The 12,475-nt window shown below is 46.2% G+C and overlaps 1 protein-coding gene across 5 annotated transcripts in view; it reads left to right on the top strand.

Moving 5' to 3' along the window:
• Positions 1 to 12,475, top strand: part of thada (THADA armadillo repeat containing) — an 820,576-nt gene that overhangs the window by 86,432 nt on the left and 721,669 nt on the right. For all 5 annotated transcript variants that reach the window (XM_072510451.1, XM_072510443.1, XM_072510470.1 and 2 more), the window contains 3 exons: positions 613 to 736; positions 6,653 to 6,804; positions 8,383 to 8,605. In XM_072510451.1, coding sequence (XP_072366552.1) covers positions 613 to 736; positions 6,653 to 6,804; positions 8,383 to 8,605 — 499 coding nt within the window. The remainder of the gene's footprint in view (positions 1 to 612; positions 737 to 6,652; positions 6,805 to 8,382; positions 8,606 to 12,475) is intronic.

The raw sequence follows: 12,475 nt of genomic DNA, 5'->3' as shown, positions 1-12,475 counted from the left end.
TATTGATGGTGGGGGAATTCAGCAATGGTGATGTCGTTGAATGTCAAGGGGAGATGATTACATTTTCTCATGTCTGAGATGGTCATTGCCTGGCATTTGTGTGGCACAAATGATACCTGTCATTTATCAGCCCAAGCCTTAATGTTGTCGATGGCTTGCTGAATGCAGGCATTGAATGTCTCAATATCTCAGGAATTGCGATTGGTACTGAACATTGTGCAATCATCATCCTCATTTCTGATGTTTGGTTGGATGGACGATCAGTGAAAAAATTGATGATGGGTGGGCCTAGTACACTGCCTCGAGGAACACCTGTGGCGATTTCCTGAGGCTGAGACTTAACAGAATGAAGTGGCCGAGTGACATTTTATTTTTTTGATCCCTCCCCATTATAATAAGGTGGTCAACAAGCCCCCACTACAAAATTTGTAGCAACTTTCCCTCAATGCAATTTTAGTTTAGCTGTAAGGAGGAATTGGATGTCCTACAGAACAGATTTGATAATGTTGGAGTGAAAAAATTATGCTTTATTTTAAATAAAGGGGTTTTGCAATTGAAATATAGGAGGAGAAATTCAGTATTAATGAATAAACTTTTATTTTTATCTTCCAGGATTTCATGGCCTGGGTGTGTGACAGACTATTGCGAGATCTGTTTCCTGGCGCTTCGTTTCCAAGGAAATTTATTGTCTTGAATCTCTTAGGGGTAATTGCTGAAGTTTTTGAAAATTTAGAGGGTAAGTTATATGGAATGTGATCGTATACTGTACTTGTAGGACAGTACTACCAGGTTTAGAATTTGTGGTTAAAAAACCTGCACCATGCCACTTACAAATGCACATTAACTAAATAGTGCTACTGCCTTGCCTTTAGTTCTCCATTGCTACAATACATCTGCAGCCATCGATCTACTTCCCCTTCGATGCCCGTGTCCCTGGAAGAATACTCCTATTCCCTTTGATTGCCAGATCTGGCAGGGCCATAATCAACTTTTATTGTGGTTAACTCTCCTGCAAAAACTACAATAATCCAGGGTAATCCTGGAGAACAAAGATAAACCTTTGTTTCTTTTCTGTCACCACATTATCTTTATGCCCCTTTCCTCTGCCTATTCTACCGTAACCTCCAATAAGTGTGAGGGACCTATGAACTTCTTTGTCCCGAATTTGAGGTGACGGGTTCAGCAGCGTCTCTTGTTTCCCCTGCTTCATCTTGCTACATGAGCTATTCTACTTACCTTAGCTCTGAGCTCACATTTATTAGAAGAGTTTGAATTACTGTACAGTGAGAAATGTTAAACATATTGGGAAACAAGTATTAGAAGTTTACAATTTTTTGAAGTAAAAAAATTTAACAGTGTCTTTCCTGATTATGGATTTAATGACATTGTACTTGTCATAATATACACATCAGTATATGATGGTGCAGAGACACACACTGACTGACACACTGCAAGACCAATCACCAGTTAGGGCACGGTCACTATAAAGACAGAGGGCACTAGTTTTCCCGCTGATTTGAGATGCAGCCTCTGAGACAGCCAGAGCCCGCAGTCAGTAGCACAAACATCCACCATGTGCTAGCAGTATAGGCTGGTCAGGTTAGGCATAGGTCTTCAGTCAATCTAACATAGTGTCGACCCACAGTGCAAGTATGTTTAACAGTTCTTCGTTACATAAAATAGAGTTGTACTATTACAAGTGTTGGTAGCCTGTCCATGTTACTGCTAAGGTAAATGCAGTCTCCACAGATCCAGAGTACCCAACACATCATGGTGCCAGTATGTGATGTTAGAGTTTAATAGATCTATCTTCAAGTGATCGGATTTCGACCAGCAATCAGCCACCCGGTAGTATGGACAGCGTCTGCCCTCCCCCGCCGCTCCGCATCACCGGCAACCTCGGTGCGAACTGGAAAATCTTTAAACAACGATTCCAGCTATACCTCGAAGCTACAGACCTGGAAGCTGCTTCAGATGCCAGGAAGATTGCTCTCATCCTTTCCACGGCCGGGGACCACGCCATCCATATCTTCAACTCTCTCACTTTCGCTGAAGGTGAAGAGAAGTCCAAGTTCAAGACAGTCCTGCTCAAATTCGACAGTCACTGTGACATCGAGGTAAATGAAAGTTTTGAGTGCTATGTCTTTCAACAGCGTCTGCAGGGTAAGGTTGGACCTTTTCAATCTTTCCTCACCCACCTTCGCATCCTCGCGCAGTCCAGCACCTCCGACTCGATGATCCGTGTGTGACCAGATCGTTTTCGGTGTGCAATCGGACCCCCTACGCCAGCAGCTCCTCAAGGTTAAACAGCTCACCCTTGCGATAGCCATCGAGACCTGCATTCTGCATGAACACGCCACTAACCGATACTCGCACATTCTAGCGGCTGAAACGGTGTGGCAAGGTCCCCACGAGGCAGAACGGGTGCAAGCCATTAAACAACTCCAGGGCCTAAACCTGGATGAGGGCGACCATTTCACGCGCTTTTTGCGGACTCCCGCGCATGCGCGTACTGACCGAGGGGACGGCGAGGCCGAAGACGGCACTGCGCATGCATGTGGCGTACCGAACGTCCTGACGTCACGACGTGCGGCAACGGTGGCTCCGCCCACTTAAAGCGGCAATGTCCTGCAAATCCCGACGCTGTCTCCAATGTAGCAAGCTTGGCCACTATGCAGCCCTATGCAGGTCTGCTTAACCTACTACCTCTCGTCGCTCCAACCAGCCACGCAGGGATGTCCGAACCATCCAACCACCGGTCACCGATTCCGACTCCGACTTGATTCCGGACCTTGACACCGAGGACCCTAAAGCACCATTTCAGGTGGGCATCATCACCAAACACAAGATGCTCCAGAAGACAAAAGCCAAGTTTCTCCCAATATTCCGCATTGATCCGGACGCCGAGTGGTGTGCCACCCTCACGGTCAACCGATCCTGCATCCGATTCCGCCTGGACACTGACGCTTCAGCCAACCTCATTGCGCGGTCTGGCCTTGAAAGCCACCATGTCAAGCCTACCATCCTGCCATCCGCCTGCTAGCTTCTGGACCATCATGGTAATGCCATTGCTGTCAGTGGCTCTTGCCAGCTTGAAGTGTCGCACCAGTCATTAAAGGCTAACCTGCCATTCGAAATAGTGGGATCCACGAAAGCCTCCCTGCTTGGTGCTCAGGCGTGCAAACTTCAAAACCTTGTCCAAAGGGTTCATTCCCTGTCACCCGCTGACGCTTCCGCATCTCAGGACGCTGATGTTCGGACACAGCTGAACGCCATCATCACCCGATACCACGGTGTATTCGAGGGCATGGGCACACTCCCATACACTTATAAAATCTTGTTAAAACCAAATGCCACGCCTGTGGTGCACGCACCTCGCAGGGTACCAGCACCCCTCAAGGACCGCCTCAAGCAGCAGCTGCAGGACCTCCAGGGCCAGGGCGTAATTTCAAAAGTTACAGAACCGACTGACTGGGTCAGCTCTATGGTGTGCGTGAAAAAACCATCCGGCGAATTACGCATATGTATTGATCCCAAGGACCTCAACCGCAATATTATGAGAGAACACTATCCCATTCCAAAGCACGAAGAACTCACTTGCGAGATGGCTCGCGCCAAATTTTTCACCAAGCTAGACGCATCCAAGGGGCTTTGGCAGATCCAACTCGATGCATCCAGTCGGAAGCTCAGCACCTTTAACACCCCATTTGGCCGGTATTGCTACAACCAGATGCCGTTTGGCATAATCTCTGCATCGGAAGTGTTCCACAGAATAATGGAGCAGATGATGGAAGGTATCGAAGGGGTTCGTGTATATGTGGACGACATCATCGTCTGGTCTACCACCCCGCAGGAGCACATTGATCGCCTCCAACGCATCTTCCGATGAATCCATGAGCATGGCCTCCGCCTCAACAGTGCCAAATGCTCCTTTGGTCAAACAGAACTTAAATTCCTCGGAGACCACATTTCACAGTTTGGCGTGCAGCCGGATGCTGACAAGGTATCTGCCATTAATGCCATTAAGACACAGGAGGACAAGAAGGCGGTCCTCCGCTTCCTGGGCATGGTCAATTTCCTGGGGAAATTCATCCCTAACCTCGCCTCGCACACCACGGCTCTCAGGAACCTGGTTAAGAAGACGGCCAAGTTCCAATGGCTCCCCGCCCACGAACAAGAATGGCGGGAACTCAGGGCGAAGCTGACCAAGGCCCCGGTGTTGGCATTTTTCGATCCGGCCAAAGAAACAAAGATCTCCACGGATGCCGGTCAGTCCGGCATTGGAGCAGTGCTCCTTCAACGTGACGACGCCTCCTCATGGGCTCCTGTCGTATACGCGTCATGTGCAATGACGCCCACTGAACAGCGCTATGCGCAAATTGAAAAAGTGTGCCTGGGCCTTCTTACCGGAGTCGTCAAATTCCATGACTATGTCTATGGACTCCCAAAGTTCACAGTCGAGACAGACCCTGGTCAATATCATTCAAAAAGACCTTCACGACATGACTCCGCGCCTGCAGCGCATTCTCCTTAAACTCAGGCGGTACGACTTCAAACTTGTCTGCACCCCGGGCAAGGAGCTCATCGTCGCCGATGCACTCTCCCGATCTGTCACCACACCCTGCGACCCAGCGGGCTTCGTGTGCCAAATTGATGCGACATTCGCCGCATCCAATCTGCCCGCCACGGACGAACGACTCATCCAGATTCATCATGAGACGGCCAATGATCCCCTGCTCCAGCGTGTCATGCGCCACCTGACAGACGGGTGGCTCAAGGGCCAATGCCCTCAATTAAAGATGACCTGGCGGTGGTAGATGGAATTCTACTAAAGCTGGACAGGATCGTCATTCCGCACAGCATGCGGAACCTCGTCCTTGAGCAGCTCCATGAGGGCCACCTGGGAGTGGAGAAATGCCGCCGATGGGCCCATGTGGCAGTGTACTGGCCTGGAATCAACGAGGACATTGCCAACGCCGTTCTTAACTGCCCAACATGCCAACGTTTCCAGCCTGCTGAGCCAAGGGAGACTTTGCAACCCCATGAGTTGGTCACGTCCCCCTGGACCAAAGTGGGCATCGACCTGTTCCATGCACTTGGCCGGGACTACGTCCTCATAGTGGACTATTTCTCAAACTACCCGGAGGTAGTTAGGCTACATGGCCTCACCTCAACTGCGGTCATTCGGGCGTGCAAGGAAACCTTCGCTCGCCATGGCATCCCGCTCACGGTCATGTCCGACAATGGCCCGTGTTTTGCCAGTCAGGAGTGGTCCAATTTTGCCACACGATACAACTTCACACATGTCACGTCCAGTCCCCATTACCACTAATCCAATGACAAAGCTAAAAAGGGGGTGCACATTGTTAAACGACTCCTGTGCAAGGCGGCCGATGCAAGATCCGATTTTTACCTCGCCCTGCTTGCTGACAGATCAGCTCCATTGTCCACCGGCCTGTCACTGGCTCAATTGTTGATGAATCGCACGCTGCGGACGGCGGTTCATGTCCCGGACTTAGACAACCTTCCGGTGCTTCGTCGAATGCAGTTGTCTCGGGCCCAGCACAAATCGGCGTACGACGCCCGCGCCACGGATCTCCCTGCTCTGGCTCCTGATGACGAGGTCCGTGCTCAACCTCCCGATGGTGGTTGGTCCGCCACCGCTGTGGTGCTCAGACAAGTGGCCCCCAGGTCGTTTTTGGTTCGTCTACAAGACGGCTCTCTTCTTCACCAAAATAGGCGGGCACTACGACTCCTTCCTCGCTCGCCACCAGATCATCATGTCCTGCCTCGCCGTCACGATGAACCCGTCACGGACTTTGCAGATCTTCCTTTCGCACTGCCACCCTCTGAGTCTGACACAGTCCCGCCCATTCCAGACCAGGCAGCCCCTGACCCACCCTTGAGGCGGTCAACCAGAATTCGTCGCCCACCTCAAAGACTGAATTTATGAACTGCCTGAATTCATGGACTCTTTGAACTCATGAACTGATTGTTTCGTTACCCTGTTTGATTAACTCACTGGTTTGTACACGCTGTTGTTCTAGTTATATTTTGTGTTACATACTGTCCATCTGCACTCGACACCTTCCAATGTAAATACCTTAGAGTTTCTGTACATAGTCCTGTAAATATGCTCGTATGCGCCATGCATTCGGAACATTCGCATACTGCATTATTTATTGTCACAAACACACATTTTTTTAGAAAAGGGGGGAATGTCATAATATACACATCAGTATAAGATGGTGCAGAAACACACACTGACTGACACACTGCAAGACCAATCAACACACACAACGCAGCAGCCAGTCACCAGTTAGGGCATGGTCACTATAAAGACAGAGGGCACTAGTTTTCCCGCTCATTTGGGATGCAGCCTCTGAGACAGACAGAGCCCGCAGTCAGTAGCACAAACATCCACCATGTGCTAGCAGTATAGGCTGGTCAGGTTAGGCATAGGTCTTCAGTCAATTTAACATTGTGTCGACCCACAGTGCAAATATGATTAACAACTCTTAGTTAAATACAATAGAGTTGTACTATTACAACTATTGGTAGCCTGTCTATGTTACTGCTAAGGTAAACGCAGTCTCCACAGATCCAGAGTACCCAACACATCAGTACTTTGTTTCAAAATGTTTTTCTGCAGGTCAGACTTACAGAGTGGTGCAAATGACTGATATCTTGCAGCCAGCCTATGTTGATGCTTTACTAGGGTGTTTGAACAGCACCTTTGAAGAATTGAAGTTACTAGCCTATGACCTCTTGAAGAAACTTCCGGCTCCCATTTTAGGATTGCAGGTAACAGACTTAAGACAGGGGTTGTTCAATAAGTTTCTAATTATTTTATAAATGGGCTTCATTTCAGATTTTTTGATAATCGCAATGTATTCAATGAAATACAATGAAAATCCTGCTTCTAGTATATCTATCTCTCAAAGTGTCCGATTTCTTACACTTGGAAATGTTAAATTTGGATGTTTCTTGCTTAAATGTTGTGTAAAACAGCAAAAAATCTGAAACTTAATAAGTTGGAAGCCTACCAATAACCATTGGATCAGACTTTGATGGAGTGGAGCCTTTCTTGTTAATTACACTTGTTTGTGCATATTTAGGTTTTAAAATCTTTTTCCCAGTAAATTATTGGAAATGTGAACTGATATTGGTTTAACAAGAGCAACAGGAATCTTTGGACCACGGTGTACAATGGGACAAATAGTGCATCTCTTACCAATACATTTTAAGGATTGAGAAATTAACAGTAAGGAAGAGAAAGAAGGTGAATTGGAGTGGTGAATTAAATACCAAATTAGGTGCAGAAAGAGAAATAAAGACCAGGAGAGGGGCACTGTATTATAAGAAACAAAATGACTGAAAGGGAAAATAGGGGTAAAACTTAGAAACATTTGAAATCTCCTGAAATAAATCATAACTCGAAGTAATGAGACTGCAGACTTGATTGTCTTGATTTTTTTTGTCAGTCATAATTATAAGACTTAACTTTCTGTAATGTTTTTAATGGACAATTTTATTTACAATTGCAACATCTTCATGAGAATCAAGGGGATTTCACAAAGTTAACAGCAGAGTGACAGAAATCAGGCAGTAATTTGTGATGATTTGCAGTTCATATGTATCTTCCACTCTAAGTTGCTAGCCAGTTTGCATATTGATCAGTTGATCAGAAGCCATTATTTTCTCAGCAAAATTACATCCAATACCGTAGTTCTCTGAGCAATAGGATTTAACCTGTAATTGATTTCAGGATGTGCCTATTTACAAAGCTGATGGCAGAGTGGCACAAATCAGCTCGAAATTTGTTGTGATTTGCAGTTCATATGTATCTTCGACACTGCAATTGCTAGCCAATTTGCATATTGATCGGTCGATCAGATGCCATTATTTTCTCAGCAAAATTTAATCCGATGCTGTAGTTCTCAGAGCAGTAGGATTTAACCTGTCATTGATTTCAGGATGTGCCTATTTACAACAGTTGTCTGCAGGAAATAGTTGAATAAATAGAAGATCATAGAGTAAAAATTCAAAACAGGCATGCAAGGTGTACAGGAAACAATCCCTGCATCTGAATGAGAACTACGGACTTGGTCGAAATAGACACTGTTGGGGTCAAGGGGTACGGGGAGAGCATGGGAGTACAGTGTTGAGATTGAGGGTCAGCTATGATCACATTGAATGGTGGAGCAGGTTTTGTGGGCTGAATGGCCTACTCTATTTTCAATGTTTCTATTATTTTGTTCTAAACATTTGCACTTAAGAACATATTTAAAGTACTTAGTGTATTTTTGGCTAGTTGTCATGGTTGTTTCGTTTGGCTGGAACTATTTATTAAATGCTACCCTTTTCCACCCCACCTTACAGGATAGTGAGAAATTGCAAACACTTTTGCAGACAGCTTTGGATCTTTCGACCAGTACCAAACCGTATGATTGCATCACTGCTTCGTACCTCCTGGCTCTTCTGGTACAGCAAGAAGGCTTATTGCCAGCTTTACATGCTTTAAAACAACAAGCTGGTTACCTTAGCAAGGTTCATGAAAAAGAATCTGCAGATAAGGAAATGCTAGAAACCAATATTTTGGAAGGTTGGTGTTAATCTACAATTATATATATTATCACTGGTAAAAAAAAAACAGAGCCTTCCTTTCTTCATCTCCATGCTCCTTTTTCTGCAGCTCCATGTTGAGACCAAAAATACTTTTCTACATGAAAAGTAGATTTTTTGCTGTTTTATGAAGACAGTGCTGTCATTAGTCACCAATTAATTTCACAATATTTCAAAGATGGTTGCATCATAGGGGTGGGGGATGGGGAGGTGGTGGGAGTATAGTGGCAATATTACTGACCCAGATTAATGCTCCAGAGACAGGAGTTCAAATCCTCCCATAACTGCTAGGAGAATTTAAATTCAACTAATAAATCTGGAATAATGAAGGATAAAACTTGATGGATCATTTAACATCAATTAAGCACTGGAGACAACAGTGGCACAGCCAGTTTGATCCTGCGAAGTCCTCCTCATTAACACTTGTGTCAAAATTGGGAGAATTGTTCATCATCCCAGGAAAAGTCCTGTTCCACTGGCAGGAGAGAAGCACCAGAGGTGCCAGCAGAGTGTTGTATTGTTGGGAGGGGATGGCTCTTGGAATCCTCAACATTGACTGTAGTCCCCATCAATCTTCATAGCATCAATCATGGGTAATTATGGTGATTATCACCTGCCACACTCCCTTGCTGATCAGTCAGTGTCCCTCCTTGTTGGATACCACTTGGATGAAGCACTGAGAATTGCAAAGGCACACAATGTCCTCTGGATGGGGAGTTTGAGGTGTCACCAAGAATGGCTTGGCAGCACCACTTCTGATTGAGCTAGCCAAGTCCTGAAGCTTGTTGTACCTGGTGAAAGGACAAAGACTGGACCTTGTCCTCTCCAATCTACCTGTTTCAATGCAGTTGTCAATGGCATGATTGATGAGTGGTCACTTCACAGTTCTTGTATGGACATGCTGAGGACATCCAAATCATGGTGTGTGGTGCTAAATGGGATAGATTAAGAACAGGTCTCGCTGGTCAAACTGGCCATCCATGAGCCGCTGTGAGCCACCAGCAAAAGTTCAAGTTTTTTCCAGCTCATGTTCCAGCATATCTCTCAGTCTACAATTACCATCAAGCATAGGGACCAACCGAGGTTCAATTAAGAGTGTGGGAGATCATGTCAGGAGCAGCACCAGGCATATTTACAAAGTGCAAACTTGATGAAGCTGTGACACAGGACTAGACAGTGGAAGCAGCATGAGACAGGCAAAACTAAGTGATCCCATAACCAAACGATCAGATCAGATCAGTGCTCTGCAGTCCTGTCACATTTAGTCTTAGTAGTGGTGATGTACATTTAAACAGCCAACAGGAGAAGGCGGTTTCTAAAGTATTCTCCTCAACCGATGTCTATGTTGATGTATTTACATTGTGTATTTATTGTATGTCCCATGTTTTTCATGTATGGAATGATCTGCCTGGACTGTACGCAGAACAATACTTTTCACTGTACCTCGGTACATATGACAATAAATCTAAATAAATATATTCCCATCCTCCATGATGGGGAGCCCAGCATGTCAATGCAAAAATGAGGCTGAAATATTTGCATCCATCTTCAACCAGAAGCAGATGATCGTTTGCATTTTCTTTCTAAGGTCCCCACTGTCATAGATGCCAAATTTTAGTCAATTCCATTTGTTCTATGTGATATCAAGAAAAACCAAAGGTACTGCATATAACAAAGGCAAAGGGCCTTGACAACATCCAGGCTGTAGTGGTGAAGTCTTGTGTTCCAGAAATAGACGGACCCTTAGCCCAACTGTTCCAGTACAGCTACAACGCTGGAATCTACCTGTCAGCATGGAAATTGGCCCAGTTATGCCCTGTCTACAAAAAGCAGGACAAATTCAATTCAGCCAATTACTGTCCAGCAAACTTCTTTTGTAAGGTGTCATTGATAATGCTATCAAGTGGCATTATTCAGCAATAACCTGCTCACCGATGCTCAGTTTAGGTTCCACCAGGGCTACACAGCTCCGGTGACAGTGATGGAACAACTATATAGTTCCAAGTGAGGATGGTGTGTGTTGGTTGGAGGGAAACCTGCAGGTGGTGGTGTTCCCGTGCATCTGCAACAAGTTTGTAGACTTAACTGGCACTTAATAAATATTTTTTTAAATATAAATTTAGTGTACCCAATTAATTTTTTCCAATTAAGGGGAAATTTAGCGTGGCCAATCCACCTAACCTGCACATCTTTGGGCTGTGGGGGCGAAACCCATGCAAACACTGGGAGAATGTGTAAACTCCACACGGACAGTGACCCAGAGCTGGGATCGAACCTGGGACCTCGGCGCTGTGAGGCAGCAGGGCTAACCCACTGAGCCACCGTGCTGCCCTGCACTTAGTAAATAATAGTAAAATTGGACAGTCAGCATGGATTTATAAAAGGGAAATCACGTTTGCTAAACCTTGTTGCAGTGATTTGAGGACGTTACTTGTGGCATAGATAAAAGAGAGCCTGTGAATGTGATGCATTTGCATTTTCAGAAGGTTTTTGATGAGGTGTCACACAGGTTAGTAAACAAAATTTGAATACATGGAATGGGGGGTAATACACTAGTATGGATTGAGAATTGGTTAATAGACCGAGAGCAGAGAGTAGGAATAAATGGGTCATTCTCAGAATGGTACACTTTTACAAGTGGGGCACCGCAAGGACCAGTGCCAGAGGCACAGCTGTTCTCACCCTCTATGAATGATTTGGATGACAAAAACTAAGTGGGAATGTAAGTTGTGAGGAAAATCCAAGGAGGCTCCAAGTGGACTTGGACAGGCTAAGTGAATGGGCAAGAACATGACAGATGGAATACAATGTGAAGAAGCGTAAGTTATCCACTTTGCTGAAAAAACAGAACATAGGAATTAGGAGCAGAAGTAGGCAATTCAGCCCTTCGAGCCTGTCTGTCTTTCAGTCAGATTATGGCTGATCTCTTTCGGGTCTCAAATCCACCACTCCTGTTCCCCATTTCCCCTTAACCCATTTTTTAATCAGAAATATATCTTACCCCGTTGAAACCATGTAATGACTCAGACTCCACCGCACTGCGGGGCAGCGGGTTCCACAAATTCACCACCCTCTGTGAGAAGTAGTTCCTCCTCATTTAAGTTCTAAATCTACTGCCTCTCGACCTATACCTAAAGGGCCTGGGTGTCCTTGCTCATGAGTCAGTCAAAAATAGCATGCAGGCAGCTGTCACTCAATCCCTCTCCCTTTAATCCATTTTGATCTGGTTTTGACTTTCAATTAATCCAAACATGGCCTTGAAATCTCACTTTCTCTGATAGTGAGATGAATGCCTTCCTGCACCAGGCTGGCTTCCCGCTGCTGCGATGTTTCTGGGGCAGGATGACCCAATGCGAGGAGCAACTTGATCCCCACCTACCCCAGCCTGCTACTCTGCTTCAGACTCCGACTCCGTACCCCAGCACTATCCAAGTGACGGAAGAGCTGTTCTCCCGGCCTGCCGGTGTCTTAAGAGCCCCGAATTCCTAGCCCCTGGAGATACAGCTTGCCCTTCCCAGACACCGAGGAGGACCCACAGCTGCCCACTGACAGTAGGGTCAGCAACGTAGAGCCAAGTCTGGGAAAGGTGCAGAAATCTAGGTGAAGGGTGGAGATGGAAGTGGGGGTAGAGAGTGAGTAGGTGTGGGGAGGAAGGGCCGGGTTAAGTGAATGGGCTGAGGAGAGAGGGAGGAAACGATTGATTGTATGGGGGATGGGTGGAGAGGGACGGCACAGTTGAATGAGTAGGGGGTAGGGAAGGAGGCAAGTTTGAGTTACTCTGGGGTAGTGAGAGAGAGGGGCTGGTGAGGAGTGGGTGTTTTGGGAAGAGGGACTAGTGAGTGATGATAGT

The sequence above is a fragment of the Scyliorhinus torazame genome, chromosome 1, assembly GCF_047496885.1.
Source record: "Scyliorhinus torazame isolate Kashiwa2021f chromosome 1, sScyTor2.1, whole genome shotgun sequence".
Lineage (NCBI taxonomy): Eukaryota > Metazoa > Chordata > Chondrichthyes > Carcharhiniformes > Scyliorhinidae > Scyliorhinus > Scyliorhinus torazame.
The sequence above is the reverse complement of the archived record's forward strand: the minus strand, read 5'-3'. Positions and strand labels throughout refer to the sequence as shown.